This window comes from Cygnus olor, chromosome 5, assembly GCF_009769625.2.
Source record: "Cygnus olor isolate bCygOlo1 chromosome 5, bCygOlo1.pri.v2, whole genome shotgun sequence".
Classification (NCBI taxonomy): domain Eukaryota; kingdom Metazoa; phylum Chordata; class Aves; order Anseriformes; family Anatidae; genus Cygnus; species Cygnus olor.
In genome coordinates, this window is record NC_049173.1 from 3,815,574 (window position 1) to 3,842,533 (window position 26,960).

General features: G+C 45.4%; 1 protein-coding gene across 11 annotated transcripts in view; it reads right to left on the reverse strand.

Moving 5' to 3' along the window:
- Positions 1-541: 541 nt before the first annotated feature.
- The window catches only part of LOC121070315, a 131,488-nt gene continuing 105,069 nt past the window's right edge, over positions 542-26,960 (reverse strand). For 5 of the 11 annotated variants that reach the window (XR_005820004.1, XR_005820001.1, XR_005819999.1 and 2 more), the window contains 2 exons: positions 13,111-19,592; positions 542-5,018 (listed from right to left, as the gene is read on the reverse strand). Coding sequence is in view for 1 of the 11 variants with exons in the window: in XM_040557284.1 (XP_040413218.1) it covers positions 19,319-19,592 (274 nt within the window). In the remaining 10 variants the exon portion in view is untranslated. Of the gene's footprint in view, positions 5,019-13,110; positions 19,593-26,060; positions 26,427-26,960 lie in introns of those variants that run through there. The other 6 variants (XR_005819998.1, XR_005819997.1, XM_040557284.1 and 3 more) reach the window with 3 other exon arrangements.

Below are 26,960 nucleotides of genomic sequence, written 5' to 3' on the forward strand. Positions count from 1 at the left end.
AGCCCGTCGAGGAGCAGGGCTCACAAGTGTGGCCATTCTTTACACCACTGTGATTACCTGGCCCACATGCCACGTCCTGTGTGGTTACCTTCTGTCCTGAACTTTTCATGTGGTTTGACATGTCTTTAATTTAGACAATCAGACCACGTCTAACCTGAAACAAAAACACTCTTTAGAGATCCTGAGCCCTTTTTGAATTCTACAGATGTCAACGCAGCGGGATGCGATGTCAAACCGTTAATTATATGCGCAAACAGGGCCGATGGTAATTACACACTAAACACAAATATTGTCTGATGTAAATATAGACTGATTGTGCCCCCGCACTACTAACTATTAAAAATAGCTGATCTAAGGCCAAGCTCTGCACCAACTTCAGATTTGGGCAATGCCACTGATTCACATTGACCTGTGTGTGCCCAATTCAGCTCCTGAGTTTATCTCCCTGCTTCTTTAATTTCAAGGGTTTTCACAGAACTGAACACTTGATCTTGCACAGGAACAATCAGAGGTGGTGTTTATGAACAAGCATCTCACCTGAAAATGATGATTTGGTGATCTGTTTGCCATCCAGCTCATAGAAATCAAGTTTTCCAAGGGGGCTTGACCGCTCACCTGAACTCCCCCAGTCCTTTCAGAGTAATGCAAGCAGGTTCCCAAAATCTATCGCTGCTTTGGAGAATTACAGCCTTTCTTTGTGTGGTCACTTCAATTTCAGAGGGAATTTTGGCTCCTTCGTTGTTTACTGTTGCCCAGCATTGAACCAGGGTGAAGGAAATAAATTGCTAGCCGTAAACCTTTTAAAAACATGTTCTAGTTTCTTCCTCCCGCTCCCACAGATTTACTTTCCATTTGCTTTGCCAATGAGTTGCACGCTCCAGCCTATCTTCACTGCAGTCACGAAGACACACAATTCTTGATGATACACTTTTATTCAACAGAATAAACTCCAAAAATATTGCAACGACCATTTACGGCAAATCTTGGAGCAAGATCCATAGTGAAGTTGCAGCAGTGTAAATCTGGAGGGACACTCGTTTGACACTTGTAACTGATATCATACTCTGCCCCATTTTATCACCCCCATCTTTCTTTACCGTCAAGCTATCCAACCAACTTGTTCTCTAGAGAAGGATCATAAACCCACAGGTAATTGCAGGATGGCCACACAGACAGTAAAAAGAAAAAGCCTGCAGATGGGTAGTTCAAAGAGAGATTTCTCAAAAAACACTTAACCACTGAAAGGAACCAAGCTGTGTCTCATTTGCAGATGTACTGGGAATCTATAAGTTTATTTAAAATCAGCCATAGCTGCAATACGCAACGCCTATCAAAATCAGACATTTACCCACAACTGTGGCTTTTGAAAGACGTGATTTACATCAGAACTGAAGAAGAAATAACAGGGCTTTTAGGCAGACTAATAAATGTATGGCCCAGATACATTTCCAGTAGCATATTTATTGTCCAAGGCCTCCAGTCAGCAGCACACTTAATTTTAAGCACATGCTTAAGTGCTTTACTGAACAAAGCTGAAATGGGGACCTACCAGGCAGCTCAAGAAAAGTACTTTCACATTAATTATCCTTCACAAGCAGTGATAGTAACTGAGCTTTCTACCATTGTATGCACAGTCCAAGCTTAGATGCAGCTTTGTCTCTTGGAGCTGTAATCTCGCAAGGAAGGCAGCAATCTTGGAGTGTGAGAAGAGCTTTCCTTGCCTCTTAGGCAGCTCCATATGGCCCCTGGATGATCCAGCACAGAGCCCTGGAAAGGTTTCATCCAGTGCTGCGGGGGCCAAGGGGCTGGTGCACAGCTTTCAGAACAGATGGTGGTACTGACTTACAGAAAGGTAAAGGAGGCAGGATTAAACAAAGCTACAACAATCGCACTGTTACGCCAAATGACTGTATGTGCCTTAATACACAGCTGACAAGATGAGAGGCTCACCAAGTCTGAATGTTGCTTAGCATCCAATCCACGCCGGCTATTTAGGTAGGGAGTCAAGGAAAAGATCCAGGGTGACCACATGCGTTACAGATGTGTAAAATCCTCCTTGCTGTCCTTAGGCTAGTGGAAACACAAACACCTTCCTGAGTGAATGCACTGAGTTAATGTTCTGCTCCAAAGATTGTATCTGGAAAAGACACTGCTGGTAACTCTACAAACTTTAAAAGAGAAAGGAAAAGTAATGATATCAAGTGAAACCTTTGTCAGTCAGGGGACTGCAGGGCTTATTTTGAGGTAAGAGACAATTTCAGAGAAGTGAAATGTTGGAGATAATGATTTCCTGCAAGATTGAGCAATACTGAGTAGTCACAGCTCCTCAAATAGCACGTGAGGCAGGTAGGAGTATTCATGTCCTGAGGACAAGAGTTTGCACAATAGTGGATAACTACTGGTGCGAGCAGTCCCACACACTTGTCATTACTCTGACCTTGTTGGGGTCACTTACACAAGAAATTGCTTGACTTTATATGTCTGGAGATCCCCAGAATGACCCTCAGAGTCTGCAGACCACCTCTCTTCATTGAAGTGCACACACACATAGAAAAACAAGCAGCTACGTTAGCTCTGGGCCTCAGGAAGCCTGGGTCTCTTTAGGCTGATGCCCTGTGGATGACCGACTGCTTGACCGAGTCCTGCCTGCAGTGTGAACTTGCCCTGTATAAGACACCAGAGAATCATCATGGGAGAGAGAGGAGTTCCAGCTGAAAGTCATCATCCACTCTGCATCGTATTAAACACTAGAGAATCCACACAAAATTACCACTTTAAATGAAAGGTGGATTCTTTGGTACCTACTCACATCACACCGTGATCTCACATTTTCACCTTTTCTTCCTCTTTTCCATCTTCTGATGTCTTATAAGGGTTGAGTTTAGATTTCTCCGCACTAGGAGGACTAATTAGGTCTCTATACAATGTTTGGCCATTGATTGTTTTTGAGACTCTCTCAGATTTGGGTGAAATTGGCCTACAGACAGAGAGCGATAGGGCAAAAAGCAGGGCCAGGGACCCACACACCTGAACAGTCACCCTGAGCATGACTGCATAAAACTTTGTTTTCCCTTAGGAAATCAGGGTAAAAACAAGGACCAAAATGAAGACGAATCTGTTATTGCATTGCAGACTCTCTCATTTAACACAAGACTCTCTGACAAATCTGGCATGTGGTAGTGCTTGAAGGACTTGGCTGAGACAAATCTCATGCCAGGGTCCATGCATACATACCAAGAAAACAGTATTATTCTCACCAATTTTTAGTCTAAATAAACTAGACTGGCAGAAAGTTGAAGAAATATATGATTGCTGCCCCCACTTTCAGAATAGGTAAGGGTTCAGATCTACAAAGATGTTTAGATGTTTCGTTCCTATTTATCTCAATAGGAGTCCACCTGCACTGTACATTTGCAGATTTGGGCTCAAGTAACTTGTCCAGTGCTGCTCTGGAAATCCGAGGGAAACCAGCACTTGTATGTGCTGGTTCAGAGTCTTCACTGCAAGAACAGGTCTTTTTTTCTGAGCCAGTCATGTTCAGCACATCAGAACTGCAGAAACCCCACAAACGCTCGGGTACTAGTGTGGACTACTGCAGAGTAAATCTGAGCCTTCTGACAATTTTCTCTGTTGAATTTTAGAGACCCCACAGGGGCAATGTGCAAGCCCTAGAACAGCGACCAGTTATAAAACACCGTTCTTTATGCTCCAGAGCCCAACTACAGCTGCTTCTGGCCTGCCCTGGTTTTAAAAGCTGCACAGGACATGCCGGCTGCTCAATGTGTCGCATGGGGCCCAAACACTTCTGCCTGACCTGGCTTTCAAGCCTTCCTCCCACAGGTGAGTGGCAATCACAGGAAACAAATTCCCCAGGCCCAGTCATGTGTGCAGCTATGGGATGGTGAAGTCAGGCCTTTCCAGTCGAACTGGGAGCCTCCAAGCAAGAGGCCTGCATGCTGTCCTGGTCCTCTTTCTTTGTGGGTTTCTTAAGTCCCCTACAGATGCCATGAGGCAAGGAGAAAGATGGCCATTTTAGTGGCCATTTACCTATCATCCACCAATGTCAGCATCCAAAATTTATATCCATGCAGAAGAAGGACAGCCCAAACAGAGGTATATGCACAGGTTTAATAAGGTGATTGACTAGGTAAATGCAGGGGAGGGGGAATTTATGAAATGCAACAGGAGCCCCAGATTTTTATTTGTTGTACAGCTGAAGCTCCTCTCCCTCCTCCCCAGCACACACAGGTCAGGGCTTCACTGCACTGGTGGTGAAAAACACAGGTTTAAAAACCAGTTATTTCCCACAAAATCTCACAGCCTAAGCAATTCTTCCTTACCAAATAAAACTACAGTCCATAGAAGTCTTGTTCTACCTCGGGTGCCCTGAGGAAGCCCTGAGCCTGTCTGATTTTCAGGTCCCCTTCCTGCGTTGCCCACATGCCTCTGAGGCACTGGGAGAAGGGGCCGAGACTCACCAGGATCTGCAGCACCAAGGAGATGGGTGCTGTCCCCAGGGTGTAACAAAACCCCAAGGGCCTCAACAGAGGTTTGGGGACTGATTCAAGGTGAATTAAATAAAAATCTTCCTGCTGGTTCCAGTGGCTTGTGGATCAGAGGCCTACGGGCCTACCCGGCGCCTCAGCTAACAGCAGGGCCGAGGAGAGATCCCAGAACTCCCAGCCCCCATTAATGCCTGCAAAACTTAAAGATTTGCAGAGTTTACTTGCAAAGCCTTTTAGAAGCAGAGACGAGTAAACAAGAGTGAAAAGTTAAACAAAGGAAATACATTTATGCTTGTACTGTTTTCAAGTTTATGCAAACAATCCATTTCTAAAGCTGTCACTGACACTCCTGGCACGTTCTCATTCCCCAGCTCAGAGTCATGTTGGAAACTGAAATCACAGGCATTTCTGAGATGCTTTGGGCAAAATACCTCCCTCAGCTCCACCAGCCGAAAATCAGTGAGTCCACTACAGCCATGGAGCCGTGGCAATGTCCTTGTGCACTGACTGACTCTGGAAGAAGAGAGAGAAGAGTGTGAACTTCTCTGCCCACAGCGGCCATGGAGGAAGTTAGTTTAGAGTTAGTCAAATGAATTATGAAGATCAGTTGAAGCAGTAACAGCAGGAAATCGTCAGGCAGAGCAGGAATTAGAAAATACTACTTTCTAGCTGGTCAGGCAGTAAGTGGATCTGCCATCAGCATAACCTTTTAGTGATGAGTTGAGCAGGAGAAGGAGACGAGGACAGCCTGCTCTCCACTGGCAGAACCCACCGAGCTCCACGTAGGAAGGGAAGACACGTGCTACCGTGAGAGTCAGTGCAGGGTGTTAATTTCTCTGGTAGCTGCTCAGAGGCATTTTTCTGCTCACATTAATTCACCTCTGGATGCTGGATTCTGCGAACGGCACAGCAGACAGTGCAGGGGGTGCAGAGTGCTGGGGGTCCCGTTTGGAAAGATAGGGGTGTCCCCATAGCAATCCAGAGTGCTGCAGGAGAGCTTTGCTTCTGCCCTTTAACGGCAGGGATGGTGGTGAGTGGGGTGAGGAGCAGCCAGGGCTGGAGTCCTTCCAGCCTCCCCGGGCAGCCTTACAGGGGAAAGAAGGAGCAGTCCCTCTGCCAGTGTTCACAGCAAAAATAAAGGGTCACTTTCTGCACAGGCTGCCAGGGGTAGAGGCCGCTGAGTTCAGCAAAGCCACAATTTCCCAAACTACGTCTCCAAACATTGTATGAGTTTAATTCAAAGTGAAAGCATGCGCATTTATGACGGGCAAACAACACAAGCGTCACTTCAGCTAGAAGACAGCACAGTTGCCATTCAGACATCTCTTCACCCTTTTTCCTTTCCTCCATTCAGCCGCACGAGCCAGCGTGTTTAACAGCTGATCCATCTGGAGGAGAGCCTACAAAGTTAATTTCTAGCTTTGAGATGGTTACTGGTAATTGTAGGTAATTTCAAATATAATTGCAATTGAGTTGAAAAAGCTCTGTTTGCAATGTTTATGCTCATCACTCTAATTTAAGACCTAGAATGCTGGATACACTGCTCTTCAATACACACCCATTTTTCATCTTCCTGATTTCACCACCAGTGATTATAAAAACAGCCCCAGCAAACCACAGTCTGCAATGCACGACCAATGTTTGAAAAGTTGCATATAAAGTTTCAAGCAAAGCTGCTTGAAGGTTAACGACGGAACATGTTAATGATTATCAAATAGACAGGGAAAGCCGCAAAGCGCTTCGAACACCGAAACGCAAGAGCCCCTCCGAATAAATGGTGGCTAACCTTGTTTAGCATAATGCTTCTCTTCAAAGAAGTGGAACTGTTGCATGTCGCAAATATGTCCACATGTCGTTTTAATACAGGAATAATTACCCATGGCATGTTTGTTAGTGGAAAAAAGCAAAGGTCTCCTATTACTTACACATAATAAAACCTGCATTGTTTACCACGAATGAGTTATATGAGACTGGTAATAAATAAGTGTTGTAACAAACTTTGGTGCCCAGGCCTACAGACTGAGCTTAGTATCTGCAGTTTGGTAGCACCTAGAGGCCCCCAGTAAGATCTGTGATGCTGGGCCTGCTGCAGAGTAAGAAATTGCCTCTGTTATGAAACACGTCAAAGATGGTACAGGCAGAATAAAAAGATTTAAACCCCTGAGCAGGGTGACTCAAAACATGCAAGCATTTCCAAAAAGCACGGCAGAGAGGGACGCACTGCAGGTGGCCTTTCTGCTCCCTCCACAACATGCCCTACGTTGTCAGCCACGTGGGATGAAAGCAGGCAGGGGACAGAGCAAAACCAAAGAGCGAGCTTTCAGCGCTGCGTGGATGCTACCAAAGAGGCAAATATGCAAAGCTGCTCAGATCTGCAACTGCTCACAGGCTTGAGGCTCTAACGTGACCATTTTAAAAGCTAGACTACACCCTTGAAATTAAAATCAACGGCTGCGTGCTGGCTTTATACACTTAAAATAAAATATCTGGTTCTTAAAAAATACACTTGGCTTTCTATAGTTGACAAAACTGCTTTGTAGTTTTAAGCTTTTTAGTGGCTAAAGTTGTATCTGCCAAATCTATGCATGTATCAGAGTATCTCTGTCTGCATCTATATCCATAGCTAATCTCTGTGAAAATGTGACTGCTTAAAAAAAAATAAAGAAAAAGAAAAAAAGAACCTTAGCTTGCTATGTCCTTGACTCAAAAAACCAAGACAGTTAAAGGAACTATTTAAAGCTAGAGCTACTCAGGAAATGATTTGTTTTCCTATGAAAAATTTAGAGGAAAATGAAAAAAAAAATGTTTTTCCTCAACATTTTCCTGCTTTTTGTTTTAAAATGAAAAAGTATCTTTTCTTAAACTGTTTTTGTTGGGTTTTGGCAGCCATTGAACCATTTCAGAAGTGTTGCAACAGAAAATTATCCCGCCAGCCCTACTGAGAGCATCAATTCTGCAAAGATTTGAGTACTTGCTTATTTTAATGCAACCCACAAAGGTAAGCCTCTTTGGAGAACTAGGACTGAAATGTTGTCCTTGAAACAAAGTATATGTAAAGTATCTGAAGCAAACTTTAAAAACCTGCTTTAGTAATGAAATGGCCTTATTTTAACTTCTCAGTAAGTTGCTTTAAATAGAGAAGGACACAGCTGCAGAAGAACTGGTAGAGGCTGCACATGATTTGTAGCTCTGCACCACTTGACCCAAGGCAGATGTCGCTCCAGGCAACGTTAACTGTTCCTTCATTCACTCCCAAAAGTGCAAGTCAATTTTTCTCTTCATTTCTGTTTCTTCACTCGAAGAATAAGGACAATCTAAGACCTTGACCTTAGTCTCACTGGAAGTCCCAGTAACTTCTTTTTGGGTGGAAAGGTTTCCTAAAGCTGAGGAACTTTAAGGAAAAACAGAAAAATAAAACAAAGGAGAAAAAATCAAGGAAATTATTTCATGGCAACCCTGCAAGTCAGCAAGTCATTAAGTCAGCTGCTCCAGACTTCTGCAGAAGAAGGCCCAAATGCTTGCTTCAAATGAGGTCCTGATCTCACAGGCATCAAACCTCCCCCAGCTCACGCCCTTCCCCAGCTGCTTAGCTCGATGTGTTAGACCCACAACCCCAACCAACAACCTGGTAAAGGTGGAAAAAGGAAAATCTGAACGATTTATGCTCAAGAGTCACGCTGGTGGCCACCAGGACTCAAGATTCATCAGCAGAAACTCCCTCACCACTTCACTGTCACTGAGCTCCAGTTCCTCCTCCACAGCAGTCACGGGCCAGCAGGCAGCAATCACACAACAGGGCTGAAGCCTCCAGCTCCTGGCCACCAGTCCCACTCTGTTCCTTCAGCCTTGCAAAGCTTGTGCAGTGCTATCTGTGATTATAACATCATATAAGGCTTTACTGAGAGGGCAAAATAATAGAGGGGCCTCAGAAACATGATAATCAAAGGCAGCTGCATGCAAGACATTACACTCTAGCTCTAAGAATAACCATTAATTGTTTGCATGGGTCAAAAAAACCCAGCTCCCATGAAAAACGAATATCAATTCCTGCCTAATGAGAGGCTGATTAAACGTAATAGAGAAATGAGAGTAAGGGAGAAAATTTCAGGACCTTGATTCTGACCACCTGGTGGAACAAAAACTGATGGTGAAACTGACTGAGACAATGAAGTCTGATCTTTAGGAGCTCACCCAGTTGTGTTTATTAATTCCTTCATGTTATACAACACCTTCCTGTTATATAAGGGTGGCTGGAAAAGCCTACGGTGTTACTCAAGGGAAAGGGCCCGAGTCTTTCCACAGGATTGAAGAGGACTTTGGAATGGATTAGCAAGAAGAAGTATGGAAAAGGGATTTTTCTTGCCAATTTTGTACATACTGAGCGTCCCAGAAAAATCCCTCTGAGAACACAGAGAGCAGTGCTTTGAAAGGAGTGTCTTCAGCTCACTGATTCGTTTTCTCCCTTTGTATTGTGTTCTGTCTTTCCATCCAGGCTGAAGGCACTTCTGCAGACCCTGCAGGCCAAAGAATAACCTCCATCCATCTACAGGGGTCTAAGAAAGGCAGAGAAAAAACAGCTAGAGCTACCCCGCCACCTCAGTTCACGTCTTCACCATGGCTGGCACAGTGTTTAGCCCACAGTGGTTAACTTGCAAACTTGTCAAGTCAAATCTGAAACTAACTTGCCATTACCTCCTAGCCTGTCAAGCACTCCTAAGTACAAAAGAAAGGCAGAAAGGATCAAAATCAGAAACATAAAGTGAACCTACTGTAAGGGGCGCACCTTTTCTCCTTCTAAGCTGCGACAGCACACCAAAATGCAGGGCAAAATTATCCTGCCCCAGACACTGCTGCTACTTCTGCCAAAGGCTGGTACACCAGCAGATACAAGACTGTGCTCCTTGTTCTCCAGGTAGCAATTAGACTTGAAAGATGGCCACATCTTTTGTCCTTTATCATCACAGCATGGTCCAGATGGCAGCAGCTAAGGAATCCCAATGTGCCCTGGCTTGCTTTGGTCGGAGGCGGCCGACGACACCACAAGACCACGAGATGGGGAACGGTCTCCTCTTTGTGCGTAAGTTAGGATCTGGTAGCCACATGCCTGGGAGGAAGACGGCAGGGACAATCAGAAACCACGCACCGTTTGAGTGAGATGTTACTGCTCCTCGGTGGAGACGGATGAAACCAGCCAGGGAACTTGTTCCTCTCGTGAAACCTCCCCATTTCAGTTCCGCCATCTGGTCTCTGAGAGAGGCAATGGGTAATGGATGGGTAATCCCCAAGGAGCACAAGCCAAGTTCCCAGACTTATTTTTCAAATGCTTCGCATTTCACTGTGCAAGTTGGAACACCAGAAAAAAGACCTTTCTTGGTAGCTGTTCTTCTATTCCTGGAACTTGGCAAAGAGACACTCAGTGATGCTAGAGATGCTCTAGTGTTCCAGAGGCTAATAGGCAACACAAAATATTTGGAAAAATGCAGCAAATGCAGGGCCAAGGAAAAATATTTCTGGTGACAAAAATCAACCCTAACCTTTGTAAAATGCATGTCAACAACAGCATTGTTTATTATTACCAACTATAGCCCAGTTGTTACTTTTGAACTAAAAACTGGTCCTGATTCATATTCCATCTATGCTGTTCTGCATCGCAAGCCTCCATCCTTTTCCCTGCTGTTCCACTTAGGAAATTTCACTCTAGTATTTAACAACTAATCCACTGTATTTCGGATCCTCTTTTCATCCTGAATCACATGGAAAAAAATAAAACCTTAACCTGAAAAACTTGTGGTCAGGCTTTGCAGTTTATGATTTACCAGAACTATGCAGTGCATTGCATAAATAACCTTGAATTATAGATTTGACTTTAGCTGATCCCCGCACCTATTAATCCAGATATTTGTATTTGCTCTGTACTCTGAATCACTTGACACAAGCTACTGTTTCTGATTCGGTAACTAAAGCTATATAAATAGAAGGCTGTTCCCTAAATTCATACAATTTGATTCTTTCTCTGAAGTCGCATTAGTACCTGTATTGGCAAGAATTTCATTTCTGGGCACAGCCTTGTAAGAATTCATTCATTTAAAAGACCGAAAAGGAAAAGGGAAGTCATTCGTGGCTAATCAAATTCTAGACCTTTATTTGAACAAAAGCTTTCTGTCCCTAGGAACCATACTTAAAATGACATTTTAAAAAGTCTGCATTTAGGTTTCAAAATCAAGCACGGCAAATGAAGGGAAGCGGATATCTCGCTACAGCTCCCTTGTGCTTATGTCTCATGATGTGCTCCTTAATTACAGCATCATTTCAGACCATTTTTGCATTCAAACAGGGTGAACAGTGCTGAATGAATGAGCAGCTATTCAGTATTTCGCTTCCCCCTCACTACACGCTACGTCTCTCTATCCCTTCTTTTGCAACCTAAACCCTGCTGAAGGCAGGGTTAATAATTTCTCTCTAGGTTTTTCTAAAGACCATTTCACTGTACACGAGCACTTGCCCAATATTAATTGATTACTCTTCACTCTGCAAAATGGGAAAGTGGTACACTTGTCATTGTATAGGCAAGGAGCTGAGGCATAGAAGGGAGGCCAAAAGTGCCCATTAATTTTCAGAGCCCGATTCGATATGCCCTGGCCATGATTATCCATGGTACTTAGTGTTATATACTACGTTACACGTTCAGCATACCACTCCTGTCGAATAAAGTGGCTGCTGGTGGCCCTTTGTAATTCTGCATTATCAGATTTGTAGGATTGTAAGTCAGGGGAGGTGATCAGCACGCGAACAGTGGCCCCAGGACATGTCCAGCTAAGGGACGGCCCCACCTAGGAACTGCCCCATTTTCCCAGGCAGCGTTACAACGCCTTAGGGTTGGGACCATCCAGTCCCTCCTTCATCACACAGTTCGCTGCTGAAGCACCAGCAGGGAGGAGTCTCACAGGCAATAACCACGCCAATGGAACAGGAATTGTTCAGATGCATTTCTCTCAGTTACAAAGCACGGCAGTGGTCCAAGGGCATGACAGCGCGTGGAGATACAAATAAAGGTCTCTATCCCGGTGCCCATGTACCAGGGGTCACAGAGAGCTGTTTTGTGCTGATATTTCTTTCTCAGTCTGGAGAGTTGATACAAGGAAAGGTTTGGTCTGGCCCTTCGGATTTGCAGTAAGACATCCTCATTGTCATATTTCGCCATCATCATTGCAATTTTTTTCCTCATTTTGTCATTGTCATCCTCATTGCAAATATTGTTCTAGCTGAGTTTTTAAAAAAATGGGGATGAAGATTTGCCTCCTTCCTCCCTCCCCAGTAACCTGTTCCAGTGCTGCATTTCTGTCCTAGAAAGAAGATTTCCTAATGTCCAACTCCAACCTCCCATGCTGCAATTTGTGTCCACTGCCCTCTTATACCACCTGCCAGCACCAGAAGAGTTTGCTCCCACCATCTTTGCAGCTGCCCCTCAAGCAGACATACAAAATGTCCTCTTAGCCTCCTTTTTGTGTGGCTGCAGCCCTGAAAGACGGAGGGTGCCTTCTCCTGGCCCAGCCCAGAAGGCCCTGCTTGCCCCAGGGGCCAGCCCAAGCACCTGCACCACCACTCCCGGGCTCCCATCTCAGCTGCGAGCTGGAGTTTCCCCTCCCTGCAGGCAGCGGAGGGAGGGAGGTTTGTCAGTCTCTCATCGGTCTGACATGGACTGGGGACACGGCCAGAGCCAGCATCAGCAGGGACCAAAGGAAAATGCGCATCGGTGATTTCTTTGAGAGCAGAAAGGGCAGATGTAGACTCTGACGTGTAACTTAAACGTATTTTAGTTCTGCGGGATCTTTCAGACTCCAGCACACAGGCAGAGCGATGGAGAGGCACCGAGACCACGAACAGGCAGAGACACCACCCTCTTAACCACTGAAGAACCAAAAAGGACCAAAAAAGCTGCTTTCTCCAGGTACCACCACATTCTGGGAAGCATAACAAGAGGCACTCGGGCAGGGAGGGAGTTTAGCCCAGGTACAATAAGGGAAGAGTCTGGGCTGCGTGGCAGTTAACCTCTGACAGACAGTCTGTAATATACCTGACAGAGAAAACAAACCAGGTGGTGCTCGGAAAATACAGAGGCGCAGCGGGGGGACTGAGAGGGGAGGAGGGGGGCGAGGGAAAACATGAGCAGGGGAGAAGGGAGAGGGCAGGAGTCGTTAACCCCTGCTAGCAAGTATAAAGTATTTTACTCCCCATCTCATTCATTAGGCCACGTCAGCTCCAGGAGGACTGCATCCATCCATTCCCGCACATAAATCTAGCGAGTTTCTCTTTTAAAAAGGCCAGACACTGTCTTTGCCATGGCAGTCCAGCTGTCTGCCCCACAGGCCACAAAAGCTCAGCTTTCTAAACTGGGGGCAGCACCGTCCTAGGGGCTCTCGGAGCCCTCTGCTCCATGCTGCATCTCCTCCGCTGCCCAGGAAAGTCGCGTGTCCGCAGGGGACAGCACGGCCCCCTCCCTCCAGCTGGAGATGCCAGCCCACAGGCAGGCTCCTGGCTCCTGCTGCCACCCAGCAGAGACCTCAAGGAGGGAAAGTTTTCCACAAGCTATAAGCAAAGCACTCACTTGTAGGAGCTGGGGAGCATTGCAGAGCACCTTTTGGTTGACTGGTTTCATCGATCATCCAGCCTCAGGGCTCCAGCGTGGTCTTCTGAGGCATCTGCTCACAGGAGATACGACGCAGGACGAAACGGAGCTCTGATCCTCTCTGCAGAGCCACGTCCTTGACAACCCTAAGGAAAAAATCACATTTATAACCCATGTTTAAAGCAGGGTACGATGCCGAGAGAAAGAGCTTTCGCTGAATGGCTTGCATCTGCTGCTGATCTGGAGCTAATAAAGATATCTCTGGGCTTCCAGCTCGAGGGGCTCATAACCATGGACACAGGTCCCCATCCTGTCCCATTTTTAAAACTTGCTCAAATCAAAGCTTTGGAAAACGTAGGAAACAGTCCTGTCCTCAAACTCTAATCTGAATTTAGATTGAAAAGCTAAGGATTCCAATAAAAGAACTGGGGCACAAAATCCAGCTGTTTTTACTACATCTGTCTATGGCTAAACAGCATTGTTTTTCTTTGTGAGAACTTAGTAACATCGGGGAAGTTGGATGGCCTTCCTCATGCTGAGGTATTACAGGGCATCTTGTATACCTTGGCATTGTGTGGCTTTCCAGGACATCATTTTGACACTTCACAAATCAGACTTTATGGGCATTCTTGTGTCATTGCAAAGCAAACACAAAAATCACAAGTTGCATGCAGCCAGGTAGGCTGCACAGAAGATCACCAGCGAGCAGAACGTTTTAAAACGTACGAACCATAAAGCATTTGTGGTGGTTTACGATGGCAACATTTCTTTTAGGGCCTGATCCAGTCCTCTTTGAAGTCAACCGGAGTCTTTCCATTGCCATCAGAGGGTGTGGGATTTGTCTCACAGCAACTTATACCAATGAGAACAATATTTTGCTCTGAAGTCATTACTTTCTGCCGTGGCTGTTTTGAAAACAGCCCGTATCTGACAATACAGCCTCGAGGTACTGACAGTCCCCATGTTTTCATTATTTAAAAATGAGACTTGGTAACGGGCTCAGCTGTTTAGGAAAGGTAATATTTTTCTTAAGCACACCTCCTATAAAATGAATTAGCAAAATCTTCTTCGAACTGCAACTAAAACATACGGGCACAGCTGCCCTGGGGGAGTACAAGGGCTCCCAATGTAAACTCCACTGATATCATCGCCATCAGAAGGTCATAAAATTGATTGATTATAAATACAGCCCTCATTTGTTTACAGCTTGCATTTTTGGGTCCTGGGTAATTAGCACATTAGCAATCTCTCAAAGTGAGCGCTTACAGGTGCCGCTCCGAGATAGCCAAAGTCAAAAAACTGCCCGAGAGGAACCCGATTTTCCTTAAACACAGATGCATTAAGGTGGAGGGGAGCAATGTCAGCTCTGTAAGCGTTTAGCTACTTGATCACACCTACCCAGGAGCCAAGGGCGGACCAGGGCATTAAAATGACCTGTTAATTTCCTTCAGCAGTAAGGCAGCACCCAAAAAATGAGAGACATGTCAGCAATGTGAGGGAGATCTCCTCTTTGCGGAGCCTGCGGCTGCGCCAGTCTTTTCAGATTCTTTTCCCTCCAAGCAGGCCAACAAAGGAAGATAAAGATCGCCCTATTTGCGGTAACTGGTACTTAGTTCCTTTTAGTTACACGCAAAATAAACGCTCTTTTCGGTCTCCAAAGGTTTCGGCCTGCAGACACTACCGAGCTGTAAGGCAGCCACCTTCCCCTCAGCCCATCCTGGCTCCAAGTTCACGACTACTCCGTGCGCAGGACATTAAACTTTAAAGTCACGTTTTATTTGTACAGCTGGATGCACCAGGTTTATGCTTATTGTCTAATTAGCCAGCTAAACCACTTCTGAAAGGGTTTTAATGCTTTACCCCCAGTGAGATCTCCGTAGTGAGTGTGTGTTGAAATGCTAATGGGGACGAAGGATTCCTTTTTGTAGGAATTTGCAGTATTTTGGATATACTTCGTGGGCCAAACCTTCAGCTACTATGGCTTTGTTGGAGTTGGGCTATTCCCCGTAACAGATGTGGAAGGACTCCTGACATGTAACAGGATAATGGAGAAGCTGTTCACTAACCTCGTTTTAAGGTGGTTTAAAACCCCACAGTCAACTTCCAGATTTTTGTTACCTTCCCCAAAAGTGTGTTAGAAATGCCTCCTACAGTTAGACTGAGATTCCCCAGCCCGTCAGCTATTAGAGTATGCAGTGTGTGCCCTGGCATTTAGACAATTTTACAGATCAATTCTTTCAAAACACTTCTGCTGGCATTACTTGCTGCAGAAGTAATTTGGAAATCTCATACCAGCATTTTTTTCATCCATGAAACATGAATGGCAAGCAAGCAATAAGGTCAGTCATTGGCATACCCTGAGAAGCAGCTAGTGTCAGTTCATTAGAAAAGAGATCTTGCTTTACATTTTGGTGGGCATTTATTTTAACAGTGTTCCTGAATTAAAACATCTTGGAGAACTCTTTTCTTCTGTGTTTGTATAAGCTATAGGGAAAAGCAACTCGAGAATGGCCTCTAAACATTACAACACTGGTAATGAATAATGCTAATAACCCTTAATTATGTGCCTTATTTAATTCCTCTTTCCAAGTGCCATGAATATAACATGCTAAATGATAGCAAATTAGCTCCAAAAATATTAATAGAAAGTTGCTTAGTGTGGAAGGATGGCTTTTGCCATTCTGACAGGAGGGGAACTTTGCCATTAAGATTCTTTTCCAGCCCAGCTGAAGCCAGAGGTCACCATGGGTCCACCTCTTAGACCCTCACACCTCAACACACCCAGAGACCCATTTTCAATGTAAGGCAATCCGTTTTATTATTGCTTTACTCCTTAGGCTTGTTTCATTTAGATGAGTTAATCTTCCTTATATGTTTGCTTGACTTAGCACTACCTCTGTAGCATCAGCGTATACAGCAGCTAACTCCTGAGCTTGGCTCACTTCAAACCTGCTTGGAGTTCAAGTAGGCACAAATCCCACATAATCATTACCCAAAGACAAACATGAATGTTAAAAATCACTAAAATTCTTTACCACCATACCATGCTGAACACTGCAACAATGCTCACCTGGTCTGAAGAATTTACTGTTTCGCAGTGTTCCCTCTTTGGGCGCGATGCCTCCTTATACAACTGCCTCATGACCGAACGAGAGAGGACAGGATCAAGCAACTGATTCTGTTTCAAACCTTGGAAATTGCTGGGATTTCTACACTCACGCCAGTTGCACTGCTAAGCCAATAAACACAACTTCAGTGGAAAATCTGATGTGTTTGATCAGATGGTGTTCCTGTAGCCGTGATGATCCAGCAACATGAGCACAGCACTTTTTCTAGCTGGAGAACCAACCCCAATCCTTGTCGCACCAACTGATACAAAGGAGAGCAAAAAATTGACAAGAGGAAGAGATTTGTTCCTAAATCCATTCCCCCTGCTGCATCACCCATGCTAACCTTACCCCTCCTTGCAAGTTTTGCTTCACATTTGATCTTTGCTAGCACTAAGAGAAAGAGGAGATAAGAGATGAAAAAACTTATCTTCGCAAAAAACAGACCGTATCTGCAATTTATCCCAGGAATCTCTCTGGCTATCCTGAAATGTTTTGCTACCATTCCCCCTCATTTGTTTTTTTCACACTGCTGTCCTGCTGCACTTTTGAGGCTGGATGATCACTTAGTGTAAACTGTCACCTCCCCACTGAAGTCAATGAGTTGAGTTGGTTTATAGCAGTTAAGGATCTAGTTCCTGACAGCTAGACTTTGGCAAAGAAAGGGCTGAACTATGTTTCGCAAACAAGTAATCCAGTGAACTTCATTCTTTTTCTCTGTTCATGAACCAACATTGGTTTGGTAAGAGATATTTGTTATTCAAGTACTTGTTGGACAGCCTGGATCAACAACGGCTCATTCCAGGAACAGTTCATTTCAATTTCTTGCTGCTCATGGGGTGAGAACTGTCACCTAAATCAGATGGAGCTGATTCTAATCTTTGAGGGGATGAGTAAGCCTTTTAAAAATAGGAGAACAAAGGCTGATGAAGAACAAATACTCTTGTTCACATGTAAATAAAAGTACACATACAAACGACAACCATTTCCCAACTAGCATGCAAATAAAAGTCTGTCCAGGCATACACAGACAGTTACCCAGGACCCCAACAGGCTCAGTCTGGCAAGTCCAGCTGCAATAAAAAGTATCTAGGGTTGAAGGAATTGTTAAAACCACTCTGATTCAACCTCTGTCCCAACGGCAGTGGGATTCCAACCTCCGGTTCCTGCTCTTACCCCTCTCAGCTGTGGCTGAGTTAGGGGTAGAATGCAGCAACGTTTCATTATTCAGTGTTGATATTTGTTTAAGTTTTGATGTTCAGAAATGGTCACCTTGAGGTTCCCACCTACCAGTTCATGTTATTTCTTCTGCTGCTGGGTTAAAAATCCCCGCTGATGTCTTTTTGTGTTGGACAGATGAATTAAGTTCACTCTTTATAATCACTTGCAGTGATTACAATGACCATCTTGCAATACTTGGCAAGCATCTATTTCTAAACTTTGGATAATTGAGAAAATTATCAAATAAACATGAAAAAAATATCAAGTAAAGGTCATGCTTCTTGTGATCTTAGGGAGCATCAGGATGAAAACAATGTCCCCAAACTGTACAGCACTGTGTGCAGAGGATTCTTACGTTTTTTCAGGTATGTGGGCACAGGCAGAAAAACAAGGGATTTTACAAAGCTCTGCCTCATTAACTGCCTTCTCAAAATGGCACTTCACATCCTGCAACCTCATTTAGTGCTCTGTATTGCTTCTATACTTACACCACTCTCAGGACAGTCTCTTTGGCTTGAGTATCTGAACGGCGAGCCAAACCAAACTGCTTTCAGAACATTTTATGAAAATGTTAATATTGCTTTGTTACATTACCAGGCAGATGTGAAGTCCTTTCCACTTGAATTTCGACATCATGGTGTTGGTGTGGCAGTGCATATGGCCACATGCAGCCTTATGGTCCTCCTCATAAGACTGCATTGTTAGAACGATGTTATTGCAAACAAGAGTCTCTACATGCCATCACTGCAACTCTCACCTCATCAAGAGCCAAACGAAAGAACGGGGAAAAATTCTAAAAGAAGAAACTAAAAGTGAGCTGGAATTAATTTCACTGAAATAAATATTTTTGTTAAATCAGCTGTACAAGCTAAGCTGTTACTACATCACCCAGGAATGAAGATACACTTCTCCAAGCTGCAGATCATTTCTGTGGATTCTTCTGAACTGACCACGACACTACATCTTCGCCATACTTTCTCGTCGAAGGCAAGGTGTAACATAAAGAACTTATCTTATAGCCTGGGCAAGATATAAAAGCTCCTGAGCACTAGGTTAACCCAAAAGTTGAAATCAAAGTTTCAGAAATGGCTTTTCAGACACAAAAACTACATTTTATCTCCAGATAGCCACAGGAGTTGAGTTCCACGACGGGCACCTCCCTGAAGCTACCAGGAAGCTACAAGACTAAGACACCTTGCACTAGTATGCCTCCTCATACCTATTTCTAGCACTGGAGGGTCTGTCCTGCACAGATTCAGAGAGCTCCTGCAGAGCTCTCACGTGGAACGGCAGCAGTGTGTAACAGGCAGATTTTAGGAAGCCATCTGGGAATTCCCCACTGTGCCCCTCAACCACGAGGGTTACCCTGTCTTGGCTTAATTTAGCCAGCTGTGGCCTCTGGAGAGGACATCCTTCTAAATATATTAGTGACTCACCCCCAGTCATAACTTACCATTGTAGAGAAAATTTGTTGTTTATGTCTAGGGAAGCCAAAAAAATTTTGCCAAGTGCTTCCTTTGGTAACATCTTATACATTTTAATGTCACAGCTGCTGCCAAGCCACGGCCCTAATGGCTCCATAATGATGTACAGCTAGCTGAGCACATCCAAATCACAAGTGTGCCCTTGAACTGTCTGAAGGAGCTGCTGCCTCACTGTCCCTTCCACAGCCAAACCAGCCTCTGCAGTCCTTTCCCCCGTGGTCCCCCAGCTGATCCCATGCTGCCATACACAACACGATGCGATGAAGACATTCCTGCATGTGGCAGGACCAAGCTCTTCTGAGAAGAAAAATCAGGAAAACCTTGAGGCAATGGCGATTATAATTCCCAAACATGTTTTGTTCCTACACTGTTTTTTTAATACAACTGAAAATAGTTTACAGCTTCAAGACAAAGAGGAAAGCAATTATATTCTCCTGGACGTACATTACCACTGCCTCGCAGGAGAATTAAATAAACAGTATCTGCCACGCACTGCCGTGGAAGTGAGAGCCCCCAGTCCTGCTCGTGGGGAGGCAAACATCGCTGCGGGCTGCTCCCTCCTCTCCCAGGGAGGCCGTTGCATGGGACGTGGTCGCAGGATGCTGTGGTGCTCAGCACGTGCGAGCTGTGGCCATGTGGAGCTACCCACCTGCGTGGAAACAGAAGCAAAAAAAAGAGCATCATTTTTCAAACTCATGAAGAGGAACAGACTTTTAATTGATCCCCACAGGTACAGATTTCTAGCGAGCCTGGCATCGTGGAATGCTGTCACCAGTGTTAATTACTAGGATAATTCACTTTCTTTCTGAATTGTGCACATTTATATTTCTCTGTGTCTCAACACCTGCCCTAGCATATGAGAAGAGGCGGTGGCATTGGTTTGCACTTCAGCATTGCCACCGTAAGCCATCTTTAAAATCTCAAAGTGATTGAGAACCTTACCCCAACCGGGTAAGGTTCCCAAGGCACAGTAAACAAAGCTTTGTTCCCCAGCTTGCCCACCAGATCACTCAGCAGCAGCAGCCAGGCTCTCCACACCCCTGCCCTGGGCCGGCTGCGTGCAGCCGCGGGCCACCAGCCCCAGCCAGCCGAGCCTGCAGGGCTGCAGCCCCCAGGCAGAAGGCAGCCGGCCCTGCTCCTTGTGCCTTTGAGACTGGGGCAGCCGGGACCCTACAGCGAGAAGGGGATCAGGAGACCAAGCTCGTGGCAGCTCCGTTCACGCCGCCTTCTGGCTTCTCAGCCGGGAGAAAATCACACGTGGAGCATTTGGACTGAGATGTTTTCCAGGTGGTGTTGTCCACGCAGGTAGAAAAACAGTCCTAGAAAACTTGAGGTTAAAATAGATCTAATTATATCTCCCAGGAATGCCTTCTATGACTCCAACCCTCCCCAGAAAGCTCTCTGATGGTACGAAATCGTACATGAGAAACTGCTTCTTGGAAAACCTTGTTTTGATAACTTTAAAAAGGCGAACGAAATTAGAGAAAAATAAGCACAGGCACAGGTTCCCAGACTTGCACGCGCACCCTTCGCAATTTGCTTTGACGTTAGGCTCAAGTTTCTCCGAAATATTCATCAATGTTTCGGGTTTCTATTTTTCATTGCCCGGTTTGGGGCCTGACTTTCAAAGAACAAAGAACTTCCTGAAAATCCGTTCCTGACATTACGAGCTAGCTGTTAATTAGGGACGCAGGTGCCTCTGCGAAGCATCTAATTTGAACATTTTCGCAGCCCCGCTCCGAGCTATTGACTTCCTCCTCGCCCATCAGCTGCGTAACGCACCGCTAACGCCGTAATCGCCCCGCAGTTAAAAGCAGCTTCCAAAATGAAAATAAAACTTCGGAAATGATTTTCTGGCAAGGGTAATGAAAGTAAGGCTGCTACCGATGCAGACAAGATTTATTTTATGTTTTTTGGTGGGCAAGACGAGCTCTGAAAGAGCGATTCCTATTAAAATCGCATTGGCATTTAAGTGACATTTTGGCAAAACACCATGGAAACATTTGGTCACATCCTCTCAGCCCTTAATTTCTTCCTTAAATGTGCTTTTTAATATGTCACAGTTGTTAAATTTGTAACAATAATTCCCTTGAGACTAAACAACCGTGCTTGGTATGTGAAAAATGAACAATACATTTACATCAGTAAACCAAGGGGAAATTTTAAATAAACGTTTAATTGAGCACAAATAGTCTGAATGTTACTTTTATGAAATTTGACCGTTCTGTAGGCTGATTTTAGCAGCAGGATGTCCTAAATAAACTCAACTAAAACATATGCTGTCATACTCTTTTTCAGCTGTGACATAACTCCCCAGATTCGCCTCCCTTGATGGCTTTATTGCTGGTAGTCAAACATTGCCCTGCCGAAAGGCAACGAAGCACTTGAATTAATTGTGGAGCTTTCATTTTTTACAAAGACCAGCAAAACCCTCGAAACAGATCTTGGAGCGTAATGGCACTCTCAGCTTTTTGTGATGGAAGGGAAGAAGAGTCAAGATTTGTATACAAAAGGACTCATATAAATTCCTGCTAAATCTAGTCTGGAATTTGACTGCACAAACACTGGGTAAATCGATGCCCTCGGAGCAAGGGGCTGCTCCGGGCAGGCAGAACACAAAGCTGGTGTGTTCCCTGCTCTAACTGCCTTCACGTGTTCTGGCATCAAAGCTTCTGTCCTTGCTGCCCTAGCTTTGCATGCGTAGGACTAACGCTGCGTTATATAAATCTTCGGAAGAAGTAATTAACAACTTATTTTATTTGTTGTGCGAAGCGCCGAGGACATTTCTAGGCCCTGTGTAAATCCTAAAACTCCTGTTAACCTGTGTGCTTCTCAGCCAATATAAACAGCTTTCAGTATGTCTGCATCTCCCCCCAGGGCTCTGGGCTGGAGCCCTCCTCATTTTAATGGGATTTCTCTTTTCCTAACAGAGCGCTCAGTGTGTGCGACGGTGGCAGCAGGACCAGTCGGAATAGGAACTGATCCATTTGCTTTTTCCTTTCAAAAAAAAATCAACCCGGTTTGGATTCTGGTTTCTGGGGCAGACATCCCATAGTGCTTTTAGCCTTGAGCATTTACTCAGACCTCCTTTTGGCTTCAGCACGAGTGCAAACAGCAGTGCAATTTAACAGATCCATTCGTGCACTGGGATTCAGAAGTCCAGCCGTCAGCTTTGCTGCTAACCATTGCCACCTGCTTTACCTCTCAGCGCTCCTGCTCCTCTCCCACTCTGTCTGCCTTGTCTATTTGAACTGCGAGCTTCCTAATGCAAATACCATCTTCCTGCAGCAGTCTTCAGTGCCCGGCACTGGAGCCTTGATGTCTTCTGGGACTATGCAACACAGAGAAAATAAGAACACAGAGACAGTCCTTCCCTCTTGGCTTTATTAATAAACATGGGTATTTCAGCCATGATGTATCAGCCCTGTGCTCTCCACTCTTGTTATCTCTAATTGGTTATCTGCTAAAGCTGTTCCCTTCTGGACACTGCAAACCTTCCCCATTGCTCTGAACTATTTACCAAGCCTACGTTCAGCGACTGTTCGTGCAGTTGCAAATTCAATCACTCCGCACTTAAGAGAACGCACAGATGAGGACGGCCCATGCCTGAAGTCCTTGGAGTGCAGGCAGCAATGTGCAAGCCTTTTTTCTGTGCTCAACCTATTATTTTCTCCCCCAGGCTTAGGCATTCTCTATTATAGATAGTAGAGGTGGTAAAGAAGTCACGTATAGTGGGATGGGGTGTCCCTGGCTGCAGGTCTCGCTGCAGCCGGGAGAGGAAAGGGCACAGCTCTTTCCATTGCTGTCCCAAAGCCTGACTCCTGCAGCACAGCCCTGTGAAGCTGAGCTGGCCTGAGAGACACCTGTAGCTTTTATGCCAGCACTGGTGTCCTCTCAGCCAACTCACATGTGTGCCCAGTTCCACACTAACCTCACTTCTCGCCTTATAACAGTCTCCCTCCCTCGCTCCTTGTACCCACTCTCGGTCTCCCTTGGCTTATCAGTCCCCATCTCTCTGCACGTCCTGTTCAGCTTCCTCACCCCACTGCTTCAGATGTAATCCTGGAAGACCCCTCGCTCCCATCTTTTCTTTCCCCCATCCTTTCCATTAGTTCTGGTCCTCTCCGAATTTCAGCCACGGATTCCTCCCTCTCCATTTGCTGGCGTTTGATGATTCCGGAGAGAAAAGCACAGGAGGAAGGAGCTCTGCACCATGCTCCATCTCCCTCCCCAAGCAGCCACCTCTGCGCTCTGGCTCTCATTGGCCCTCCAGCAAGCTCCACGTGCCGGGGCTGGCCCAGCTGCCCGTGCAGGCACATCTGGGGCAGGCAAACCCTGCAAGGATTTCAGCCCGATCATCACTGAGCACATCCAGAGATTTTCAGCGTTGTGATTTGCCAAGCTCCAAGCAGATTTCTAATGGCATAGCAAAAATAAAACCTCTCTGGAAGTGAGAGAAATGTACTCAGTGACAAAGTGATGTAAGGGAAGCTTCCTGCGTGCCATTCTTCTGAATGAAATTCTTGTACTCGGTCACCAAAGGAGTACCTGCTGCTTCTGGGCAGATATTTATAAGGCACTTGATTTGTTAATTGCACTTCACCTGATAAGTTTCTGGAACAGCACCAAAAATAACTGTATTCTCCGCTCAGACATAGTTTGAAAGGTGTCATGTGATGATGGGGAGAAGGGAGAACATACAGCCACGTAGCCTTCAAAGCTCACAGTCCTCATTAACCTACACTAAACAGCCAGGTCTTGCTAGCTGAACCTGGCAAAGTTATCAGGAACGTTTAATACCAGGGCTCACACAGGAACAAAGCCACTTAACGTCTGCCCACGTCACCTCTGCTTGTCGTGGATAGCAAGAACGTGGTTTTGATCTTTCTGTGTTTGCGATAAAAGGCGGTGTGGCCTTAACCAAAGCAACACCTGGCATGGCTGGATGGACTCCCAAAACTGCAAAAACAAATGGCAGCTAACAGCCTTATCACCTAGCTTCCCGAGACAGAAAGACACCGTCACCTTCCCTCGCTGTACCTGTTCTCAAGAGCATGGATCACATCTCTAGAAACTAAAGCTTCCAGAGAAACCCCGCTGCAGCAGCCCAGCCCCGCAGCTATGCAGGTAGCAATTCCCCCAGGAGGCACTCACACAATGCTACTGCTCATTAGGGCTGGGTGGGACAGCAGAAATGGGAATACACATTTCCCTTCATTCATCAAATTGGAACGAGAATGAGAGTTCAGAAAAAAAAAAAACAAGCACTTGGCAAAGTCAGTGACTGGGGACAAATCAGGAGGAAGATAGACTTTGATCATTAAAAGTGCAAAGAATTAAGGTTAAGATAAATTGTTACATAAAGGGGATTCTTTAGTTACAGGAATGTTTGATCCAATTCACAGCTAAGGATGTGCACCCATTTAAAACGGAAAATCCTTTAGCTTTGGTATGAATTTATCTAGCCTGCCAGACAAATTGCTCATATCAAACTGTCATTTGGATGTTCAGCCATCGAAAACACAGTTAAAGCATGTCCCTTAATTAGAAACCCCGTGGAATGAAAACAAGCCTCTCTGGCATCTAGCTACCCTGGATGGTAAGTCGGACTTATCATCTGGCACGGCCCCCTTCCTGTTTGCGTGGGTGGACCGAGGCAGACGTGGAATGCCGCTCCCCTTCCAGCAGCCCTGCAACCTCCCGTGCCCAGGGCTGGGCTCCCGCGAGCTCCTCGCTGCACACACGGGGCCCGTAGACGCAGCGAGCCGCTGGGATTAGAGGTCGGTGGGAGAGGCGTCTCCGGCCCAGTAGGGACCGAGGGGAGCTTAGCAGAGTATTTTCTGGATAAGTGCATTTCAATCTGTTTCATTTCACTAGATAGGAGTGCCTTTGATCCGGATGCGTTCATCTTCCAGAAAGCTGTCTTCGGTCATCTGCTAGGAAAAACAATACGGCTCAGTCGTTATCCACTCCTGTTGGAAGGACTGGGAAATTTGGCAGTATCAGGCCTTCCAACTCTATCCTTTTTATTGCCGGCCTTGCATTATAAATGGTTTGTTTGTAGCCCCATGTCCCAGCAGCTTACTACTATAGAAGAATGCCAGGCTCATTAAAAATTAAAACAGGTCTCAAATCCTCAAAATTGTGAAGAAAATCTTAAAAGATGGATTCCAAAGGCTAAAAAGCAAAAGGGGCACTTCTAGCAGCAAGGACAGTTAACCATTGCAACAATTCACTATGGGATAGGCTAAGTTCTTTCTCCTTTGAAGTATTTAAGTCGAAGTGGCATGACATTTCCTCCTGTAGACAGGCTGACACACAGGCTTTTGAACTCTACCCAGGAACCACACAGTGAAATTCTCTGGCTTGTGTTTTGCTGATCAGATTAGAGAAGCACAACCCTTCCTCGGGACCTCAGACTGCCAGCCGATGGGAAGTGAACCCAAAGTGCTCTGGTCTTGTTCCCGCGGGACAAATCCACGAGCCTCCAACGATATACGCTGGCAATGGTGATTCTTGATTTCTCCGATTTCTTTGAAAACCTGTTTTGTTACGGCCCCTGTTTACAGGAAGCCTGGGAGATCTCTCACTATGTAGGAAATGGATTCTCAGTTGTCAGCCACCATAGCCTAGGGGACTTGAACCAAACTACGCCAGCCCCTCACCAAAAGTGGATGGAGCTATCTCGCCCTCCTTCCAGCAGAGCTCCTGAAGCGGTTTCCAGACCCAAGCACATCTGCAAGAAAGCCCTCAGACTTCCCAGGCTTTACGTAGGTCACAGACCAGCTCCACAAAGACTTAGTACGAAGGCTCCTATCCCACCAAAGGACCCGAGGAGACTGAAGAAGTGACATAATCTTCTCCCACATGGACTCCACGTAGGCGGGTTCAGAAGCATGAAGACAGAAGTGGAACGAGGGGAATCCACCCTGTGCCAATCTTTCTCTGGGAAAGATACTCATGCTGTGGGACTAGTTTAACAGATTTGGTGTGGTTCTGTTCCTTTTCCATTACCTTCCCCACCAAGAAGTTCCCTCTTGCTTGGCTAAACTTCCCAGGACTCAACACAGGCTGAAGAGAGATCGACTGCAAGAAGTAATAAAAATAAAAGTAGGGTATTAAACAGGACATTGCTGTAGACTAGTAATAGGAAGGGTGGAAAGGAATGGACTCATGCATATTACAGTCCTATAAAAGAGAAAGAATTCTTAAATGAGTATTAAAGAGGGCTAACTCAGTTACAGCATGAGAAAACTAGTTTAATCACCTATTGTGCAGCTGTAGTTAATTTCATACAGATTTTACAGACATCCCAGCTATCGTGCAGTGCTCCACACGATCACTGGGGGTGACACTCCACTTTCATCGTGGGTGCTATTAATGATGCCATTACTTGGGCAAATCCTCCGTCAACCTCAGTTAGATGTTTCCTCGAGTCACACCTGATGAATGGACATGGAAGGAGGACGAATCTGCTTCCTGACTGCATGGAAGAGAAACACGTGGTGTGTGGGGATACATAAACACACGCACACTGATTTTCCACCCAGGCGACCTCAGTCGGATCAGCTCCAACCACCTTTGCAACAAACCTTTAACGTCTCTCTGGTGAGGGGTGTCTCCTTGGGAAAGTCATGGAAGAGTCATAAACTTGTGAGAGGCCTTGCCTGGGAACATACACTGTTTTCTACAAATTGGGTCTGAAAATACGCTACTAACATCTGATTCATCTCCATATACATCCAAGCCATGACCGAGCGATCAGAAAACTGATTACTTCTGATGGCCCTCTGAAAATCTAACCGGTAACTGGATGAGCAAATAAGCAGCTGGCAGCCAGATCAGATGATCACTTTTCAATCAGCTCAGTTGCTGATGTTCATCAGACACCTAAAAGACTAGTGACAAGCTAACTGGTAAATTTTCCTTAACCAGTTAACTACTTGTTAAACCACTTGTAGTCAAACAACTTCACCAAGTCCTCTCTTAAATCCTAAGCAAGCTGATCTGTTTTCAC